The sequence below is a fragment of the Centroberyx gerrardi genome, chromosome 15 (genome assembly GCF_048128805.1).
Source record: "Centroberyx gerrardi isolate f3 chromosome 15, fCenGer3.hap1.cur.20231027, whole genome shotgun sequence".
In the NCBI taxonomy this organism is placed as follows: Eukaryota; Metazoa; Chordata; class Actinopteri; order Beryciformes; family Berycidae; genus Centroberyx; species Centroberyx gerrardi.
This window is the reverse complement of record NC_136011.1, coordinates 20,249,885-20,273,166: the sequence shown is the minus strand read 5'-3', so window position 1 is coordinate 20,273,166 and position 23,282 is coordinate 20,249,885. Positions and strand designations below refer to the sequence as shown.

At 40.9% G+C, this 23,282-nt stretch overlaps 1 protein-coding gene across 1 annotated transcript; it reads left to right on the top strand.

The window, feature by feature from the left end:
- Positions 1–318: 318 nt before the first annotated feature.
- ifngr1l (interferon gamma receptor 1-like) lies at positions 319–21,463 on the top strand. The gene is made up of 8 exons (XM_071906584.2): positions 319–493; positions 15,716–15,833; positions 16,112–16,293; positions 17,647–17,834; positions 18,230–18,404; positions 19,243–19,287; positions 19,467–19,582; positions 19,810–21,463. The coding sequence occupies exons 1-8, from the start codon at positions 415–417 to the stop codon at positions 20,197–20,199; spliced, it is 1,293 nt and encodes a 430-aa protein (XP_071762685.1). The 5' UTR covers positions 319–414; the 3' UTR covers positions 20,200–21,463.
- Positions 21,464–23,282: the final 1,819 nt, after the last annotated feature.

The following is a 23,282-nucleotide window of genomic DNA, read 5'->3' as shown; positions in this document are numbered from 1 at the left end:
CGCCCCAAAAGTGCCATTTTTATACTTATTTCCATTGAAAAACATTTGAATCCGTGACAATTCGGATTTACGACTTCGAAAATGTAAAAAAAACGATTTTACAAGGAGCACGTGAAGGCAGCAGATGTCTACGCCATCCACACAAGTTCTTTCTTTCCTTTTGTTTTTTTGGGGGGTGAAAGTAGGCGGGTCTTATCCAGGTTGGAAGTGACACTCGCCTGTCTGTCTTCGCGTCCAACGAATCACCGACAAACTATCCTGTAGCTGATTTCGGGAAACGCCATGCGCAGCTGCTGCGGCGAGAAAAAGGCAGGCGTAGTGGGCTTGCGACGTCGCATTTAACAAATTCAAGTAGGTTTTTGCCACATTCTCCCTCTCCTGTTAGAAAACAGGCAGTGAGTGACTAACTGGAACATGGAGGCGACGAAAACGAGCAGAATCGCCTTTGTTTTGGCTGTGGTTGGGACACTAACGCTACGGGTCGCCGCCCACGGTAAGTACCCAGCTCTACAGGCACCAACCCGTTCAATACCATGTAATTGATCATAACATAGCGCTGTCATGAGGTGGGGAAATGAGTCAGAAACTAGAAGGGCACTCGGGAGAGCGCAGACCTCCGCCAAGGCCAATAGTCCAGTCTTCTACGAATTGCTTGTTCATGAGTTGGATCCGCTCCAAAATTTAACGTAAATGGGTTTTTCCTTGGCCCATGCTACACCCTTCCACGAAGTTTCATGAAAATCGGGCCAGTAGTTTTTCCGTAATCCTGCTGACAAACAGACAAACAGACGGCACCGAAAACAAACCTCCTTGGCGGAGGTAACGTTAAATATAACAATCACAGGCTTGTAAATTAGCAAGAGGAAAACAGACCACAAAACCCCACTAGGCCAAACCAACTGCCCATTTATTAGCGTGTGATGATTTTTGTCCTGGAATATAAAACGTTTTGTAGGCTTTCCCTTTTGTATAAGCAGGCTTATACCTTACTTTGTTTAGTAAAAACGTAACTTGTGTTATTCGTAACCTTGTTTTAGGTTTTATATTAAGGTACTACAGTTAACGCTTAACCTATTGATATAGTTATAGTAACGTAATGGCGCTGTTTTGTCTGTGGCGATGTCTGAACTTGTAAACAAGGTTTTATCTGGGTGGAGTGCAGTTACGAGCTGTTGAGCATCAGTTTTGACGGCTATGTTTTAAAATATTTAACCCCAAAATGTAATTTTTTGAAAAGTATCACCACACAAGCATAAATTGGCATTCAAAGATCATGAATATGTGGGTAACTCAGTTTTGAGTAAAAAAAAAAAAAAATAATTCAAATAGTACAGCATTGCGATACGGCTGACTGCTTCAACTGACGTACAGATGAGGCTTTTAGATTGACTGAGTTTGCCATTTCTGTTCCTTATCATCTTTTTGGTTTACCCATTTCCTCTTCTAAATTTCACTATTACCCAAGACCCCCGGTCTTGGGTAATTTTGTGCAATCTATTCCAGCACTTTGTCTTTAGAAAGAGACATAAGGAACTGAGTATGCCAGTGCAACGCAGGTGTGAATCAAACCCCGAAGAAACCACACGCCTGTAGTTATTCCTGGCCAAAGGAGATTAGTAGGAATACCATCTAGCTCCCAGTGTGGTACAGCAGCTCTAGGCTGCCTTTAAACTGGAAGGCCTCTCTTCATTTGCTGGTAATCCCCTACCCTGCCGGAGAAAACACTGCAGTAGCTGCATGACACTGCAGGATCAAGATTTGCCTAATTATCTGCCTACCCACATTACCTAGAGTTGGGGTTGTCCTGGTAGCTTAATGTGTTGGAGGACATAGCATAATTTTAGATTATTGTTTGGCATTTTGGCTTTATTTGATAGTTATATATACAGTAGAGGGAAAGGAAAGAGGGGGGCAGGGGTGACGTGCAGCAAAGGTCCCAGGCTGGATTCTAACCCACAACGTTGCAGTTACACAGTATGTGCCATAGAGATATAACAGTAGACGGGACATGTCATACATAATTCCTATTCTGGAATGGGACCATATGGCAGCCATCTTACCTGGGTCAACTTCTCAGCTGACTGTAATTGGAATCAATGGTGATAGTGCCTTATGCTGCCATTATAATGTTAATATTTTTTTATTGAAACATCACTACTACTTTTTATTTAGCTGACTGTGTGCAAGACAACTGTGACTGTCTAAAATGGAACCAAACATGAGCAATTTTTGTAGTTTGTAGATAAAAATAGCTAAACTATGTGAAGTAATTATGTTTTCAATCATAAAGATTATTTTCTGGAAGTATTTTAATGGTGCATTTACTTTACAGAAACTATGAATCCTTTTTTCAAGAAGACTTTACAATTCTCAGATTTCTTTGGTACTCTTTGGTACTGAGTTTAGTTGTATTAAGAGTTATATCTATTATATTAGTTAAGTGTTATATCTCTACCAGATATACCACATATCAGTGATGGGTTTGACCCTCGGCTCAGGCTATTCTGTCACACTTTTCCCTATTTGCTTTCCTGTCTCTTTTCCCCATCTTTATTCTAAAAAAACATCCCAAGAAAACACTTGCAAAGAGTGAACTGCCTATTCCCATTTTTAAAAATAAAATCAATACTCATCAAGGCTGAGTGTTTTGCCTGACGTCAGCTGTATCCTCACAGATCTGATGTTGTGATCAGGCTAGGGTGTGTACCCTAGATCTAGAGAGGACTATCATCGAGCATCAGGGTGGGAAATTAACACCAGCCAAGTGCAGGACATGTGGGAGCTAATCAACTATCATCAATGGAATTCTCTCTTCCTATGCACAGCCCTCCCAGCCCTCCTGTACCCTTTAGGCACAGTCGCTTGTAAATAACACAAACAATAAAGTCACATTTTCACAATAGAGACCAGTAAGCTAGCTAATTAGAGCAGAGATCCACAGAAACATCTACTGAGGAGGTAAATTACCACGATGCAAAAGACTCTAATTGTAATACTTCTTTGCCTTTGGCTTGAGAACGAGGCTTAGGCTTAAGCCTTGCGATGCCGGTGGTTTGCTCGTAGGACCGTCCTCCATCGTTAGTAAAAATTTTACTTATTGCTCCTTTTATGTTTTTTTTCTATTCTGGAAATAAGTTTGACAAGTAAATGAGTAAAAATGGCTGGAGAATTTGGAGATATTTTGACTGACTGACAAAAAAGGGAGTTCCCTGCACTGGTGCAGGCGTGGTGTGGGATTGGAGACTGTACAGTTAACCACAGGTAGTTTCAGACTGCAGTTCGTTGGCACCATGTCTGTGACGGGTCTTAGAGCTGCACACCTCTGATGTAGGGTGACATGTGACACATGTTGTGTGGGTTTGAACTACCCACTGTGGCTTTCAGAAGGTCTAGCTTTGTTTTTAAAGGAAAAAGAAATCAATTTAAGAATCGATATGTTTCTCCTATGTTCTACTAGGGCTGCAACTAGCGATTATTTTTGTTATCGATTAATCTATCGACTATTTTTTTGATTCATCTTTTAGTCTATAAAATGTCAAAAATAATAACAAATGACCATCACAAGTTACCAGAGCCCAAAGCGATTCTTAAAATTGCTTACTTAGTCTGGCTAACAGCCAAAAAACCCTAAAGTATTATGTAATAATGATATAGGCCTAAAACAGAGAAAAGCAGCAAATCTTAGCATTTGTGAAGCTGTAACCAGCAAATGTTTGGTATTTTTACTTGGCCAATGATTAATCAGTGAATGATTAATCGATTGTAAAATTATGATCAATTAATTTTCTGTCGAACGATTAATAGACTAATCGTTTCAGCTTTATGTTGTACCACAGCCTAATCAATATGTGGACATGAACAACTGTCTCCTAAGACTGTAATGCCATCAAAATATAAAATTGAGAATGGATTGGGAAAGATAGTAAGGTTGATAAAGTGCTGTCACAGGATTTTCTGGGAATATGAATAGGTTTTTTGCATTTATTGTATGTGTAGCGTCTCCTGATTTTACATCTTAATCACATCACATGTTAATATTCTCAAATATTGATTGGACTGTTTATAGACCACAGGATTGACATACTTGAATCTTTTAATTGATTGGTATTTCAATCAGGCTTTCCACACAGAGTAGGCTAGCTTTCAGAGAGAGTGAGGACTCAGTTGTGAAAGGAAAAATGTTATATTTAGACATAAACAAAGGGGTGAGGTTGGACGAATTCCTGTTGCAGTGGTTGACTGAACCATGTATTGTAGAGCTGCAACGATTAATCGATTAATCGACAATGAAAATAATCGTTAGTTGCAGCCCTAATGTATTGTTAAAATGAAAAATAAGAGATACCATAAAAAATCTTCTTTGTTTTATCTCTTGTTGTCCATCCACGCTGTCCCAAGTTTTGATGACTCACTGTACAGTGGCATAGCTTTTATCTAGTGTGTAGTGCTGCACCTGGGGCTTTCCAAGGCCAAGACGTAGTCCCAGCCTTTGATTTTGCTTTCATTTATGCCTGGACATGCATAGACTTATCCATTGAAATGTCATGTCACACCCACAATCCACCACAATGCTCGCGCTGTAAAGTTATGTTTTCCTTTTTGTTGTCACTCCTATGTTGAATAGGAGAGGAAAACAACCAACTTCACATTTTGCAAAAATGTTTAAAAGTGTATTGACTCATTCAGTTTGAGATACAGATTTGTTCCTGATCAACCAAGCAGTTGCCAGTGAAGCCTGGTGATAGGGTTAGACTGGCCAGGCTGTCCGCTAAGTTGCTGCCCATTGTCTAGAACTAAGATCATCCCCCATGAATGATGCAGGCATCCCTTGGGCCAATCAGTGACAATAGGCTTGGGCGGTAGATGATGTGATGATGTGCAGTTTACAGGAGTAGATGTGGTGGCAGACTGGCAGTTGAATAAAATCATGTGGCTAATAAACTGTTTTTGTAGTTATGTGGCAATATTTTCATGATTCCATATCTAGTCATATTTAATTGATTAGCTAGGAGACCTATAGAGCAGAAATGACCAGCCAATTCTTTTCTACCTCCAAGTAATTATTCTGTTGGCTAAGTTCCCTGTTGTAATAAATTCATTTTATTTTATATTTTTATTTTCCATCAATAAAAAACAGTTGCAACTTCTATGTTTCAGATAACTTTATTGAAGAAAGAAAAGCCAGCACTCAAAATGTCCTTTTGTCTTGGCGGAGTTCAGATAACTTTATTCACATGCACAATGTTGTTCACAAATGTTCTCAATGGAGAATGAAAATGAAACGAACGGAATGGACACCGTTATGGGCAAGCCTGTAACATGTTCAGTTAAAGCTGGTCTTAAACAAAATAAGTAGGCCTAATAGGCCTATTGGCTGATTGCGTATAGCTCCATGCTTGCCTATTAATAAGGGAAAAAAAGTACAAATGGCAAATCGAATAAAAATAATTTAGGCTAAGCCCAGGCCTACTAAAGACACTTGCGACTATTTTGGCTGAACAAAAAAGATAGAAAAATAGGGCCCACTTATACAAATAAAAAGGCTGAATAACTTAATTAAAAATTAAATCCTTAGCCTACAAGTAGGGCTATGGCTGGTTTGTAGCCTAATAGGAAAAAGCGAATCAATGGCACATTATTGGCGCATCTAACGCGGACCTCAATCATCTAGGTTCTTTGCCAAGAAGACAAGCATATTTACTTTGTCTGGCTTCAGTTGGGAGCGTTGTGGGGTGACCGTGTTCCCTGCTGTGCTGAATATTCGCTCAGACGCTGCACTTGAAGCACATATGCAGAGGTATTTGCGGGCCACCCTGGACAACAACGGCAAGCGCGTTTCATTTAATTTCCACCACTGAAGCGGGTTTGCCTCCGTATCGATGGCGTCCTCCTGCATATATACAACCAGCTCTGCGTGTGCTCGCTCCACTATAGTGACGGCGGGTGTTGTCGCAACCGCTCTCCTTGCCAATAGACTGGCCAAAGTTGTTTCTTTCCTCTTGGCCTGCTGCTGGTCTCCCCCATCTTGTTGCGCGCTCTCTCCTTCCTCCACCCTGATGTTGACTTGACCGTTTGCCTTCCCAGTGCTATCATCTCTGTCTCTGTCTCCCTTTTTATCTCATCCACATTGCTGTCATATTTTCCACGGTAACGGGGGTCTACAAAGGTGCAGTTTTGGTGAGTCATTGGCATATTTGGCATCCAGCTTAGCCAACATCCCCGACTTCAGTTGAGCCGTTAACTGCACATCACTTTCCGATGGGGCCAGAATGTCCTGCTTTAAGAGTTGGAGAATGGGGAGGATGGATGAGCTGGTCACATAAGCATCACCCGACAGCGCATCTGTGAAGTTGCTCACTGGTTTCAGTCCCTCATTGACTGCTTTAAGGACATCAAGGTCTTGCCATGTCAGGGAGATTGCCCTTCTGTCATCAGCTGGCGCCTGTCGAATGGCTCGAGCCTGTTCAATGATCCGATCGATCATCTGTTGTTGATAATAATAATAATCTTATAATAGCCTAATAATAATGATAATAATTTCATTCATAAAAGGATTTGAATCACAGAAGTTGAAGTGTCCTTTATTGACGACAAAATGAAACATTTATTTCAATCAAATGCGTTCATTAATTTAATGGCCTATTAGATTCCTATATGAATAAGGCAGGTAATAACCTAAAAATAAAACCTAGAAGCAAGCATATGCCTAACGCGATATAATTATTAATTACTAATTAAACCTAGAAGCAAGCATATGCCTAACGCGATATAATTATTAATTACTAATTAAACCTAGAAGCAAGCATGTAAGCTATAATTATTAACTAATAATTAGAGGTGTAGCCTTATTAACCTAAGCAAGGGACAGGTTTATCATTTGGATTGAATATTGATTAGCCAAGCATACTGTTATGAGACTATGCTCCGGTAGTCCCAATTCTTGCTGCTTCTTTTTGAGCTCCCTCTTTCGGGGCCAGCTGTGGGAGAAGGCGGCTATAATGGATCGGCATACTCCAAGGGCCCTCTCAGTCTTCTGCTTCTGGTCTGCCAGTGCATTTGTAACGGCAAGGTTAAGATTGTGCCCAAAACAATTGAGCCATGGCCATTTCAAGTTTCTCGTTATCGCGGCTGTGATGTTGGCTGCGTTATCTGTGGTTATTAGTTTATTCTCATCTAAACCCCAATCTTCGAGTGCCTCACGGAGGGCTTCACTTATGTTTTCGGCTGTATGGTTTTCTGGGAAAAAGCTGGTCTGAAGGCATTTTGATTCAAGTTCCCAGTCAAATGTGATGAAGTGTGCTGTCAAAGACATGTAGGGGGGGCCATGTTCTCTGCTGACCACATGTCGGTTGTTAAAGCATAGTTGCTTGCCTCCAACACAAGCACTTTAACTTCTTCCCGAACTTTATTGTACAGGTCGGGCTTTTTGAGAGAAATATTTTCTTCCAGGCAGCTCATATTGAGGGTCCAACGTTTTGACCATCTCACGGAAAACCTTTTTCTCTGTGGTGTGAAAGGATACCATATCTTTTGCTATGTATCTTGCTACTGCCTCTGTGCACGTTTTCCATTTTTGGCTATCCTTTTTGTACTTTGTTGATTTAGCAAAAGCACCCGATATGGTTGGTTGATGTAGGCTCGTCGTGGGTTTGATGGCTGTGGCTGGAGAGCCTGCGGCTGGGGTACTCTTTGACGATGGCTTCAGTTTTGCAGCAGCTAATGGGTGATGCACTTTGATGTGTGAATGGAGGTTTGACGTGTTACCCTCTTTAGCCACAACTTTCTTGAGGCAAATAGTGCACACAGCTTCGTCCGTGTTGGCTGGCTCATCGTTTTTCATCGGGACTAAACCCAAAATAGTCCCAAACAGGGGCCGAGGCATTTTTCTTTTTTACTAGTCCTGTATCTCCACCACTCGCAGTCGCCATCTTTCTCAGCTCAGCTGCCTGTTCCACCAGTAGAGACTGACCTCTGCTGGCGCGTGCTGTGCACTACAATACATCACCTCAATACAGCATCTCCGTATCAGTTTAATAGAAAGAGGAGCGTCTGTATTTTTGACGGTATTGAAAATCATACCGTCGGGATTTCTAAATACCCTGGTATACCGTAATACCGTGATACCGCCCGAGCCTAAGTGACAAGATGCACCACCCCTCCCAAGTTTTGTCAAAATTGGGCTAGTGGTGTAGCAGTTATGGCCTTTCAAATTTCAAATCAGCCAATCAGTTTATTGTTTAAAACGCTGAAACACAGCGCAGAGATGCTTAATCCCTTTCGACAATGCCAACACCCCCAATGCCCTCTTTAACATTGCCATGGAAATGCCCAGCATTCTAAAAGGCACCAGTAGAATCATAACTTAGCGACAGTCATTGAATAGGCTATTGTGCCATCATCATGGCTGCCTGCCACTCTCACTGCCAGCATTCTCACCCCTTAAAACAATGCTGACTCCATCCACTTTCTCAGCTACGAAATCTTGCCATTTTTTAAATAAACGGCTGCCTGGGCTCTTCTACTTTTATGAACTAATTATGAAAGTGTGTTGCAGCAGCATTCTGGAAATACAGTCATTTTGTGTGTTGTGCACCCAACCAGTGACCTCCTTTTTAAACTTGATAACATCTGCTTCCTCTTCCTACTTCTGAAAGGAGAGTTTGCTTTGAGAAGACAAAGATTCACAGTCGACCTAACGGTCTTTTCCGCTACTTTTGCTTTTTTTGTCATAGGGAGGCCAGCTCAAGCTACACTAGGTTTCCTCAAAGTCAAATAAGGCTCAGACTGTAGTTCTGAGGTTGTATGCATACAACTCTGCAGAGGATGACTAAGACAAATTCCCTGAAGTGTTGCTTAAAAATCTTAGCAACATTTCCACTGTAATGGCTCAATTAAATAGATAAAAATAGAGATCGCACTCAACCAGGATGTTGTACTCCATCTTAGTAGGGTATGTAGGGTATGTGTGACCAGTAGTGAAGTAGTAAGCACACCAAAAGAAACAAAGTTTTTTTCTCTCTTTCTTCAGACTACTTTACATATATTTCCCTGTGATAGTTCAGAAATGATTTCCTTTAAACCATTATAGGAATTTTATTTCATAATAAATTATCCAAATGAGAATAGTTTATGTACTTTGACATGTATTGGAACCAAAACTGTCACCAAAACCAAAACTTCCTTCAACCATCGCTTCAACATTACAGGGTTAGCACAGTTTTACTAGGTGTTTCACTTACAAATCAACTCTAACTAACTAACTCAACTAAACTTTTCAGAAAGAATGAAGAGGCTTCTCAGCTGTAATGTAAGTGGTGGGCCTTGTTACTAGGGTTGAAATGGATGTGCATGGATGTACTTCATTTAAATTATATGAACTTCTTAAACTTGATCAACTAGAACTGATAAAGGAAAATCAAAGTCAATTAAAACTTCATTTTGTTGTACATCAATGTCAGTTTGTTATATTTAACCTAAATCATTTTCATGTAGTGTGTTGTACAGATTGTAATGACTGTAATGACGATAAGAAGATTCTCAAGCCATTAAAGGTCCTTTCCATTATTCCTAAACTATTTCTCAGATGGGATATTGGTGCTAAAAACTATATGAATTACTCCCATTCAGGAAATTCGGAGTGAAACATCTGCTGTAGTAAATCTTCGAAGTTAAGATGTTTCAGGCACTCAGTCTGGATTCTATAAATCTTTTACATTAAAGTTTAGATGGAACAGAGTGCTTAAATATGTGTGTGTGTGTGTGAGAGAGAGAGAGAGAGAGAGAAACTGTGTGTCTCCAGGGCTAGCTTGTGGTGACAGCCCTCATCCACCAGTTTTACTGCTGCGGTTATCACCTCGTTTACACTATGTATGCTGTGATCTGTGATTTCTTTCTCTCTCTCTGTCACTCTCTCTCTCTCTCGCTCTCTCAGACCTAAATTTCTTTTTGAACCTCTGCGTGTGTGTGTGTGGGCGTGTGTGTGCAGTATAATGTACATGTGCGTACACTCATGTTTACAGAGGAAACGAAAGTGAGCCCTACTCTGTTTTGTCTAACCTATGTGAGCTGAGATAACAGTTGAGTCACAGAAACTTAAATGAAGGTATTTTTTAACTCATACAATAACAGATCTCTCTGTTGAACTGTAAAATGCCTTTTAGGGTGATAGTGTACATCTTCCCATCAACCAGCTGTCGTCACAGATATCGCCGATCCCCGATGTATTCATCATCATTGCACCGACACAGTGTGGGCGATAACTTAGATTTGAGACATAGCTTTCAAATGTGCAAGGTATCACACTTTTTAAATTGCAGTTGAAGTCCTCCCAATCAAGAAAAACATAACATGTACCATTAACTAATTTAAAATCAGCTTGATGAGCATTTTTGACCTTCAGTGTTTCCCACAATTTGTTAGTCAAGATTGTAGTGGCTGATTAACCTAAACGCACACACTGAATGATCTCTATCGACCATTTCTGTGAAGGCAAATAAACTCTAATTATTTTTCATTGCGATTGAAAAGTCAACAAAGTATACCGGTAAAGTACAGACACTTTTTTTAATAGTTTTATATTTGACAATTTAGACACTTTTTCTATAGTTTTATGTTTTATCTTTTTGTAGTTTTATATTTATTTATTACCTTTTCCTGTTACTTTTCCTGTACGATTTACAGGATTCTTACATTACCTTTGCCAATTGCTGTGACACCTGAATTGCCCCTAGGGGATCAAAGTGCAATCTTATCTTTGTTTGCGTCACAAAGGTTCGCTCATGATCATTTGTCCTCCTACAGCACCAGAAATAATATGCTAACAAAGTGCTTTTTTTCAAAGCAGTTGAGTTTCCCTACCTGTAGCTGCCGGGTCTGTGGTGTCTCACGTTTCACTCTTGAAACGATTAGCCAATCAGAACAGAGGGGTCGTTAATATTAATGAGCCTTAAAGACACAGCAACAGAAACAGCCTGTTCTTGGTAAGGCTCAGAGAGATGCTGGAAAATGAACATGTAAAAATGGATTGAGAGTGTCTTTGGTACATGACACCACACAAACAGCTTTTAATGGACCTCAAGACATAAAATAAAACACTGGAAAGTGTAAAATATGAGACATTTAAGGAAATAAATTGAGGTTGCTAATGGACTTACTTGCTGACTGAGCTAAATACCAGGCCATGCTGATATTTAATTAATACTTAATTTGTAACAATCAAGTTAACTCCCAAAATAATATGCTCCTCATTCATCGCAATGGTAATTTTGGTCAGCAGATGTTGGTGAGAGACTCTGTGACTTTCGTCTCTTATAAGTCACTTATAAGTCACTTATAACCTATAAAAGTTTTTTTAGTTTTATAGTCAAGGTGGGGTGTTCTTTTGTTATGGCAGCTATCTATGCATCCTGAATCCTGAATGTCTTGCACTAGGCTACATTTTAAATGACCAAATAACAAGGTAATTTAAATCGGCAAGGGAATTTTCCCATATATACATTTAATCGCCCAACCCTAATGCCTTTGGTACAATCCAAGCCACAATAAACCATCTTCATGCTAAAAAACATACAACAACTAAAAGTTTTATTTTGCCAAATAAATGTTGCTGATAGAGTTTCATTAATGAAGTATTCTGTCTGCCTGTCTGTCTTTCTGTTTCCTTCTCTTGGCTTCTTTTTCTGTGAACACTTCAACACATTAATTTGTTCCTCCTCTGTCCTGTTTGTCGTGTTGTCATGTGGTAGCAGCAGGCTGTGACTTGTCTGACCATCACAGGAAACAATGTAACTTATCTCCCTGCCGTACATCCGGCCTGCTTTTTGGACACAAGTCAATCTTCCTTCCTCATTTTGTTCTTTCAGTCCAATCTAGACTCGAGACTAAAGATAATTGTGGTTTTTGCTGACAGGGCTCTTAGACCGTAGAATGACCTGCCTCAGGAACTTAGGCTTTCTACGTCTGTATCATCTTTTAAATAACTTCTTAAAGCACACTTCTTTAGACTTGCTTTTATGTAACTGCCCCCTTTTAATCTTGTGTTATTTATTTTTTTTTTTCATCTGATTGTATTTTACGTATCTGTTTATTATGCTTTGTGTGTTTTCTTTTGCTTGTGCTTCTTACTTTTGTCTCATGCATTTTCCTACTCTTGTTATTCCTTTCTATAAAACACTTTTATTACCGCTACATAAATAATAGGCTATTTGTTTTGTTATTACTTATCTTCTGATAAGGATTTAGGTCAATAGAGAGGTGAAAATAGGTGCAGAGGCGAATGAACGAGGTGAATGTTGAAATAGCTAGTGCCTGAATACATAAAAGAAAGTAACGTAATGGAAAAGGTCAAATAATAAAATAATGCTTGTTGGTTGGTCAAAGTCTCCAAACTTCATAATATGAAAGTGCTTCATAATAATAATGAGGATTTGGAGTTTCTTGGTGGTCATCTCAAAAGGGAAATATTTCTGTTTGATGCTACATAAAGAACTTCTGAAGTGGAGGAAGTTGTGTGTGTGTGTGTGTGTGTGTGTGTGTGTGTGTGTGTCTGGGTGGGTGGCTGGCCCATAGAGACTGACTGATAACTGTGTGCGTGTGTATGCAGACACATCGATTGTGCAAGTATCAAGCTTCCCGTAACAGAGAGTTAAAATGTTAGGATTGTGTAAACCTGCATTAGAAAAACAGATTAAGATCTGCAGGGCTGATCAGACTTGCAGCTAAAATAATTTGGTCTTCTTGTCAGGCTCCGGAAGTTACATTAAACTGTAAGCCATGCCACTAAAGCAAAAGAAGAGGAAATATAGCTGCAAGCAACAATAAGGCAGCTGGGGAAAAGCGGAGTCATTTGGCAGCAAGGTGCTTTTATAGCACATTTACATGCACAGCTTGGTCAATTTTGGAGATATTGACAAGCCTTATAGATCATAACAATATACTGCATTTGCATTAGTATATCAGCACCGTTTATTGGCATGAAAGATTAGCATAGTAGTAATCAGCAGGCATGATACAATGAACTATTACGGTATCACCTATCAGCAGAAATGAAAAAAATGATGTGCAGTAGAATATGATCATACTGTAAATAAAATAAAATGTGACAACCTCGGTCTATCAAATGATTGCTAAATCCAAAATTTGTCTAAATCACCTCATTGATGAACATACAGTATGCCTCAGTCTATCATAACTGCGTTTTGGCCCCTGACTGTTGCCACCCACTGGACGCCTGTGGCTCTGCCACTGAATGAAGGCTTTGCTTGACAATAAGGGCAGAATTCAAATAATTGCCTTAAATGTAGTATTTAACATTAAATTCTGACAATCGATACACTTTATGTGCACAATTTTTGAAATAATAACTTTTATTAAGATTAGTCAAACTATTTAGGAAATTTACCATCGTGTACATGACAGCTAAATTCAAATGTTTGTCAAAAATTAATTTTTTGAGATATCATGATGAAACTGCACACAGATCATCTACAACATCTATTGAACATGTCATTTATTTTTCATAAGGATTGGACTCTATTAAGCGAGAAAATAGAGCATGATGGATGCCTGTGGCCAATTTTGGTGAAATTTGTAATTAACTTACATTTTTTGGAAAAATCAGAGTGATGGACTTCTTAATTCCCACATACTTGCAGTTTACAAAAGTTTCCTCTACATTTTCAGGCCTGTAGCACAAATAGCTTAGTGTTTTTGTTTTTTTGTTTTTTTAAGTTTAGTTAAACTTTAAACTGTTACTGTAGTGCTACCATTTGGCAGTTGTCTCTATTTCAGTATACCTAGTTTGGGACTTTACTGTACTTGTCTGCAAAGTTTATGGGAAGGCAGTTTTAGTCAAAAGGAGGAAAGGAAGAAAGACATTTAATTGATAAGCTGTCTGTGTACTAAAAGTCTTCTTTACATACATTTCTTCATGACAACTTTGGACTTGAACTTACAACCTTCAGCGCCATGAGCAGGTCATGAACAGGTTGAGCCACTTAGTTCCCGGTCTCACTCAATTTATCAGCAAGACTTTGGAAATCTGCCACCGGGGTTAGGCAGGGGATATATGCAGAACTCAATTTACTGTCAACATTTCAGCTTTAAAGATAAAATTCTGATACTTTGTGTGGTTTATCTGTATGATATGAAAATGTTGGACAATTATTTTTACCAAGACTGGTTACATCACAAGTGTAGTTTGTACAACAACAGTCTATTTTCATGAAGATTGGATAGTTATCAAGTGAGATAGTACAGGAACTGTGTACAGTAGCATTCACAGTCAGATGTTTTCATGCACTGCGGGCTCAAATTTTGATATTTTTACAAACCTTATATAACTTTTAATGTTTAGGGTCTTTATTATTATGTGTGTCAATTTAGGTGTCATTTGAATGTAAAATGTGTGAGAAGTTGGAGTTAATTAGTTTTATAGTTTTTGAAAAATATAGTGATGGACTTTCTAATTGACAGGTTCACAGTTCCATTCTTATTTTCCACCTACAAACTTTATAGTAGTGATGCACCGATATATACAGTATCAGTAGGCAATCGGTATCGGCCAGTTTGGGTTTTGAAAAGCACAATCAGAATCAGTGTGATTATATTTTTACAGTTGATTGTTGGAACCAATTGTGTATAGGTGACCTGGAATTGCTGCTTGTGTGTGACAATGTATATATATATATATATATATATATATATATGTACAGTATATACTTATTTTCTTTCTAGAAATGGCATTTTGTGACATTTTACTAGGATGGTGTTGCTTCATACAAGTGTCAAGTGAACATCAGAGTAACATTAGCAAGGGCTTTGGCTTTTGATGATGATGATCATGATTTACATGTTTCAGTGTTCATAACACTTGATTATTTGAAGATCAGCATGTCTGAACAGCTTAACCTGTTTTGAACATGCGTTTGTACTAAAATTCTTCACAACAATCTGTATCGGTCGATATGAGTGGGGAAAAATCAGATATCTGTATCTGTGCGTCCCTGCTTTACAGAATTTTGTGCATTTCTGTACTTGGCTGATAAAACCAAAACTCTCCGGACATAATTCCCTGGGCTCTCACACATGTGTCTTTGTGTTTTGTATGTGTGGAGTGTGGAAAAAACATAAAGACCCTCTCAGAAAGGTTCACCAGGAAAGAATACCACTAAGTTTATGAGAGTTGACTGTGTGTGTGTGTGTGTGTGTGTGTGTGTGTGTGTGTGTGTGTGTGTGTGTGTGTGTGTGTGTGTGTGTGTGTGTGTGTGTGTGTGTGTCAGTTTCCATGCAGTACCTATCTGCCCTCTAGTGGGAATTCTATGTCATTGCAACATAGCTACAGCTCCGCCTCCCTGGCTTATAAAATGAGATAAGATAGCACTTGGGGAAATTCACACAGACAGAGGGATAACGTCATGGACTAGATGGGTAGCACAGAGGTTGAGGTGAGCGCTCAGAGAGTACAGAAGAGCTTTTAGGGATGATTTCATGAACATAAAGCTTGTTCCCAGACTGAGTGGAAATTTCTGAGCGCTCCACGCTGAAAGGACTTGTCTAAACGCTTGTCTTTGACCATTTAGAAGCATAAAGGAAGGTCCACCAACATTTTTACGGTCTGATGTTAGTTTTATGGTTTTCATTTGACGGTTGAAGACAGTCGGCCGTACATTTTAAGCCCTCAGAATATCAGCAGTCTAACATCTGTCTCCCTCTGCAGTGTTCCCACCGGCCAATGTGACTCTTCACTGCCACAACTTCCGCAATGTTCTGCACTGGAACTACAGCCAGCTGGACTTGATGCCTAGATTTAGGATAGACATTGGCTCAATGAGAAGGTCAGTAGAAAGTGTGCATGTTTGTGTGTGTCTGTTTGTGTTTGTGCATACATGCGTTTCTTTCGTACTCTCGTAAAGTTTAGAGGAAATTTAGTTTAATCTGTCTAAACTGTATCTACAGTTTTGTCATTTTTGTTTGCGTACTAATGTGTAATTTGTACACTGTAATTGATAGCCAGATAACTGCAGAGCAATGACGATAAATAACTGTTTTGTTTACTGTGATTGTGTATGTGTGTGTGTGTTTACATAGTTCTCACATTATTTCTCTTCTACAGGCGTTACGAGCCACTGTGGGAGAACTCACCAAACCTCCGCAGTGACATTTCCTTCCTCAGTGATCCTAGTGATGACTACTACCTTACTGTAACCGCCGTGATTGGAGGGAACGAATCTGACGCCGCCCCTGCCGAGGGAATAAAGTTCAGCTATTACGAGGACTCTCCGTCAAATCAGAAGTGTGAGTGGAGGAGTTGGTATTCATCTAGCTTACAGTGGCAACATTTAGCTTCATTCATACACTGATCCATCTGAATCTAGGAACTGCCCATTCATGAAATTCACGACTAAAAATAGCCACTTTGAGATATAACATTTGGGATCAGTCAAAAGTTGCAAAAGAGAGGAAACTTAAACACAGACAATGCTAGCTGTTTTAGCATCGTACGTCTCAGACATGGCCTGTGGCTGCAGATAAGGGCAAACATCACATATGTGCAGGGGTTTGATAAGGTTGTTGATCAATACCTTACAGAATGGTCAGTTGAACGCTGACTACACCACTAGATGCCGCTGTCCTGTACACCGGCTTGTTCGGCCCCCATGAGCCCCTCCTGCTCTCGGAGGAAAGGCCAGCGTTGCTGACACCATAGCTGTTGGCGCAACTCATGTTAAAAATAGTTTGGAGACCCGTTTATGGTATGGTATGGTATTATTCTGAGCTAAATGGTCTGCTGTTGAATCTGCTGGTGCTTTGCATTTGAGCAGCATGAAACCAAGTGGTGGCAACCTTATATTAGTTGAGGATATAATGAAACATGTATGTAAATAAATTGTATAAATGAATTGTATTCCACAATAGCTGTTGCAAACATCTACTTTTGAGTGAATTTACTTTAGACATTTTTTGATCTACACAAGAAGGGAGGCATTGCATAATAACCTGTTTTTAACCAGGCGCTTTTCTTTGCACAGTATGTTGTCAAGATGTCAGAATCTGAATCTTTTTATTTGCCAATGGGTGCGCAAGGAATGTGACTTGGTGAATTGTTGCTGACACACTGCAGGACAGCTAAATGATATAGGATTTGACACTGTAGGTGCAGGAGGAAACGTAAGAGGACCACACGTATGGTGCAGACAAGACTTTATTACAGGAGACAAAAACCCTTCTTCAAAGATTTACATTGACTGCATTAGGATTCAAGATGATTGTAAGGGTTAGGTTAGTAAATAAAAATGAACTAGTCCCTACCCGGGGATGCGTACACAAGTACGTGCAGACTTCCGGGGATGCACGCGCCACAAGTCCGCGCAGACTTGCCAAAAAGGCGCATAAACAGCGTATAAACAGCGTAAATTTGTGAAAATGGAAAAATCAGCTCCGTCAGTCCCTGCCTATGCCAATGCTCAATGGCCATGTGCAGTTTCAGATTGATCGGCCAACCCGTTGAAGAGCAAAATGGATGCGGACAGACAGACGGACAGAGAGTTCCTCATTTATAGTAGGATAACGGTAACATCTTCAGGTTTGTGGGCTGAGTATGAATTGCCATTCAGCCAAGAAGTGAACCATGTTCATGTTGGTTTCCAGGTTCTGTCGACCTCCCGCCGGTCAACGTCACCGTCAAGCCAGACGGCATTATCGAGTTCAGCTTCCTGCATCCATCGCTGTACCACCAAAAGTTGTCTCCCAAGCAGAAAAGTAGGCAGAAGAAACACCAGCACGCACAGATCAAGGAACTGCCCGAATTCACATACTACGTTGCAGATACATACCAGGTCAGACAGCATACAGTTTGACACACACACATCCAGATATACAGTATATTCCTGAAGGGAATCAATAAAGTACTATCTTATCTTTATCTTGTATACAGCATCTAAACTCTGCCATGACTTCGATGCACCAATGACCACAGTGGAGACAAATTGCTGACTTGGTTATTTAGTGAATAGATTATTTATTTCATAGTTGGAGTAACAGTGGCAGAAGCAGCAAATACTACTGTTGTTTTTGTTGCAGTAGTAGTAACACAACTTACAGTAATATGGATAGCATACTGTGCTGCCATACCCCATCCTATACTGCAGTACTTGCCGTTACACAGCAGCTGAATATTGCTCGTCTTTATCACAGTTATATCTGGAACTGTACCGTACTGTTGTGTGTGCAGCAGGAACATCAGCGGCATCAGTTCAGCTGCGTGGATAGCGTGTGTGAGGAGGAGCTTCCAGTGGATGGCGGGCAGGAGAAACACTGTTTGAGGATACATGGACAGTGGGAGAGAGTAGCTGTTCGCCCCACACAGGAGTACTGCGCCTTGGCACAGGCGCCTGACGTCAAAACCAGTTAAGTGAAATTGTAAAACTTAGTGATTTTTTTTTTTATGTCATCAATCTGTGATTTTCAGTGCTTATTTTGTGATGAAGTGTGTACTCGCATTCCCTCAACCTGCCTCGTCTACTTCTATTTCCTTATGATTTCCTACATTTCCCAGAATGACTTTCAACAACCCTCAGAGAATGTGTGTGTGCGTTCACCTGTGCGTCGCATGTGTAGGGGGAGAGCGCAATAGCAAGAGTGGAGTTTTTCGACAAGAAATGTGAGAGTCGGGGCCCCTTATTCAAAACGCGGCATGTCTTGCGGCTGCGTTGCATTGTGGTCTGTTAGGGCTACTGTTGGTGGAGAAATTGGTATCTCTGCCTCTCCCTGCATGACTGTTGAATGCCGATACACAATAATGGGTCTAGGAAGAAGCGTTTGCTCTTTGATTCTGAGGGACTGACACCAAAACCTGATGTTTTAGATAGTTGAAAACTCCATTGTAGCTGCGCTGGAAGTATCTCAACGTAACATCTCGTCGTCTACGTTTGGCCAGTTACCCGCCGAAGTAAGAAAAGTACACACCGCCAAAGAACAAATGGGCAATGCAAGGTACATAGCCAACAGTGTTAAAGTTTTGAGGGTGGATGGCTGCCCTGGGGATCCACTGTCATCACCATCACTCAGGCTTTCTACACAAACCCTCAAAATCAATAATTGAAAACCTTTTTGAAAATAGGATCTTGGACAAAAAGTTAAATAATGTTACCTGGAATCACTGCATCATGTTTCTACATCTTGTGAAATAAGGATTATTGGACTAGGTTTTCAAAACAATGTGTGATGATGATTGTTGGTCCTCAGAGCATGCAGCACTGGCGGTTGATGATTCACTGAACTCCAATAGAGGTATGTGTGTAATAGCGAAAAATTTCTACCAAAGTGAAATATGGCTTCAAGAAAGCACAATGCTTTAGAGCTACCACAAGTATCAGTAACCGCATGCTTGTGTATATTTGTGTATGTGTGTGTAAGTGATTGAGAATTTGTCTGCATGTGTATTTACTGTTGAATCTGTTTGGATCTAGATTACACCGCTCTCTACATCGGGCTGCCCCTGTTGCTTGGTGCTGCGCTTTGTTTCGTCGCCTTCATGGTGTACCGGAAGCAGACCCAAGGCTCCGCTTCTTTACCAGCCTCTATGGTACGTTCATCCCGCCAGCTCTGTTTTGATCTAATGAGCCTCGTTTTAATGGAAATTATTCTTTAGTTTCAACTCTGCTGGAGGAAGTTTCCCCCTGCTGAAAGAACAGGTTCATAATCAATCGTAGGTATTCAAAATCCGACACTAACCCTTTGCCCTCGCTCTGTCCTTCTCCAACCCCGCCGCCCTTTCGTCTCCCTCTCTCGATTTCCCTCTGTGTCTTGTAGACGTTCACAGGACGACTGAAGCAGAAGATCATGAGAGACGCTTCACTGATTCCAGATTCACTCACCGTGCATCCCCCCTCACCCACGGACACACATCTGCTGTCATCCGGAGAATCGCCGGATGCCGAAACCCCCGAGGAGGAAGGCCGCCTACGCATCGGGGTGTCGATCCAGGATAAGAGTGTGTCCGGTCGCGTGGAGGAAAGGGTGGAAGAAGGGGAGGGGCCTGGGTACACGCAGGGCGGAGGGTTGGATGGAGATGTGGAGGAGAGGGAAAGGGAAATCCTCACCGAAGACTGCGGATCCTCCTCAGGTTACGAGCAGCGCAGCAGATTGGTCACGGTGGTTGAGATGGCGCCAGGAGACGAGGCTGAGGGCTACCGTGGTTGAAACGTTCTGCTCTGAAGCCTCAGACGTGCAGATTGGTGAAACCGCGTCGTCACTCTTTAAAGAAGACAAGTCTCAATTTTTGAGGCATGTCAACAACGGCATTTGTTACCTTTAATTTCCATCTGAAGTGTCAAGTGTGTCCGGGCTCGAACGTCAGGGGAAAAAAGAGGCAATCTCTGACAGGGTTCCCACGGGCCTTGAAAATCCTTGAAGGTTTGTGGATTTGAGAAAAATAACATAAGGCCTTGAACGTTTTTGAAAACGAATAGATGGCCTTGAAAGTACTTGATTTTTGAAATTAAAATATAGCACCCAAATTCATCGACACTTGACAAGATAAGGAGGAAAAAATGAGGCCTCTATGATGTCTAATTTTGACCAATGTCCCAAAACATGACAAGTCCTTGAATTTCACCAAACAAGACCTTGAAGTTTAATGTCCAAGTAAGTGTGGGAACCCTGCTCTGAAATCAAAAATTCAAACTCAACGCCTCTGAGGCACCTGGCTGCCCAAAACAGCCTGTTACTGAAGTTACTGAAGTAGTTTTAGTAAACCCAGTGCAGAGTAACATTTGGTCTGTGGTGTTATTGTTTCCCTTGCCCCACCAAGCCTATTCATTGCCAAGTAATGGAGGAGTGGAAGCGGTAACCAAAATTTTTTCTCTTCTTTATGGAGACTGAGCAGCCTGATATAAAATTAAATCTGCAATAAGCGATTTCAGACCCTGTAACCAATCTTGAAACTAACATGTGCCACGTGGAGATTTCCATGAGACTTAATGATATAAACAAATAGGCACACACACACGGGCCAGCTGTGTTGTTGTTTTCACCTCTTTTCTAAAGCTTGTTGTCAGGTTCAGACCGAGTCGTAGCTTTTCCTTTTTTTAAAACTAGCTTGTCTCCTTCCTCGCTGTTTGAAAGCGGCACTCGCCCCCTCCCATCCTTAAAAACAATTCTGGTAATGGCAGAATCGATGAAGCGAGCGAGTAAACTTTTTCAAGTAGTAAACTTGCTACCTACCTCTTCACTTGTCATTGTGGGACATGTAGCCTTCAGCGGGAGAAAAATCTGGCAAAGCGAGACTGATAACCGCCGACATTTCTCCGTATGTACGTTTATTTTAGCCATTAACCTTTATGCACAGTTTGTCCTGGGCTTCAGTCGCCCAGTAGTTTTGCTGTGCGTTTACAAATGTGTTGCGGTTTCTGTCACCCTCTAGTGGTCGGAAAAACACTTAGCGTAGCTTTAAATTGGTCTTTTAATTTAGTCATACCTCAAAGCCGGGGGGGGGGCACACATTGAGGGGGTACTATCTGCAGTGGAAAACCAAGTGGTACTACCAAAAGCGAGTAGAGGCGAGGTGAGTTGAGCCGGTACCATGCGGTGGAAAAGCGGCTTTTGTCGGCCGGTCGGTCGGTCGGTCTGTTCACCACTTTTGGTCAGGTGAAAATGTGCCACAGGGAGTTAGGCTGCAGACTTTACTTGGCGGGCCGCCCAGGTATATTAACGGCTGCCAAAGTATATTTGGTGACCCATTTCAGCATTTTTTATTTGTATTTTTTTATCCGTCCGAGAGAACGACGCCATCCGCGATCGATTAACTAGTGGACAATCTCCCCTCGCTCTAAGTTACCCCTCCAGGGTTTCCCACACGTAGAAAACTTTGTGGCGGGCCGCCATAATATCAGCAGTGACCCCACAAATGTTGTTTTTTTCACTATTTAATCGTAGAACTGCGTGTAGCGCATTGATTCGCTCAGTCCCTAATTGCTCCACGCGATCTCTCTCTCTCTCGCTCTCTCTCTTTTTCTGTCTCTCTCGCTCTTTTTCTGTCTCTCTCTCTCTCTCTCCCTCCCTCCCTCCCCGGACCCGTCTGTTCACCTCCCACTGCACACACGTGAGGGAGATTTTTTTTCCATGCCAAGAAGACGGCCGACTGAATTCCCGAAAAGAACTAAACTAACAGTTAACGTTACTCGGAATACAGCTGAGTTTCTGAGATTAGCACGCTGTATAGCCTAGCTGCTAGTCAGTATCCGCTGAGTGGACCGATAACGTTAATATTAACTTTTTAACTCTGACTCTGAATGTTTGCTCCCTCAATCCAGATTAATATTGAAAAATATTTTCAAAGAAGGAAAAGCACTCGTCCTGAGGAGGAGCAGGACAGTCTGGACCAGAGGAGCTGAGCAGTAAAACAGAGCAGATAATAATGTCAAAGGCTGTAATGTAACGATGTAAAGATACAGGAGAGACTGACAGCACAGAGAGATGCAGAGGGGCAGAACAGCTGATTTCTCTGTAAAAGGAGTCTCATTTCTATTCTTCACCTTGTAGACAAAAGCAAGCAACAAACAGAACAGTGTAGCACTGTTTATATTTTTAAGTTATGTTATCTTTGACACAAAGCACTTTAGATATATACAGGTTAGTTATTTGTCCCCCCCCTGTGATTTATTTACACATGGATAGCCAGCTATATGTCAGGCAGCCATAACAACAATCTGTTTAACGTGTAAACGTTCATGTTAGTTAGTTGTTAGTAGAAAGTCTGGGTTAAATGCAGATCGGGGATCAGCCGATCACACCGTTACAAAATTGGCAATGAGAATCGGCCCCAGAAAACCTGATTGGTGCCTTGCTTATTAAAACACGATCATAACACAGACCCAACTCCACTCAAAGCCACTGGCAGGTTGGTTTTTGTTCAGTTTCAATGGGTTTGCTCTCAGTACTAAATAACTTCCCAATGCCAAAATCAATTTGTCAACTAAGGACTTTAAAAAAGTCCTCAGTGGACATAAACTTTGCCCGTCTTACTCTTCTTATTCAGAAAGGCATTCATCCCAAAATTGACCTGGAGACTGGGAAGATGATGTAAATATTCTCTTGGACAGATGAGCTGTTGACATTTGAGACTCAAAAGCCCAAAATCACTACCGTGAAACGATATATAGCTTCCACCTTGTACAGCTTTAAACATTCTTCATAGATTCATTCAACATACAGCTTCTGTAAGTGTTTACTTATACAGTATCATGTATACACGTATACACACGCAAGCATTATTCATGTTTCAA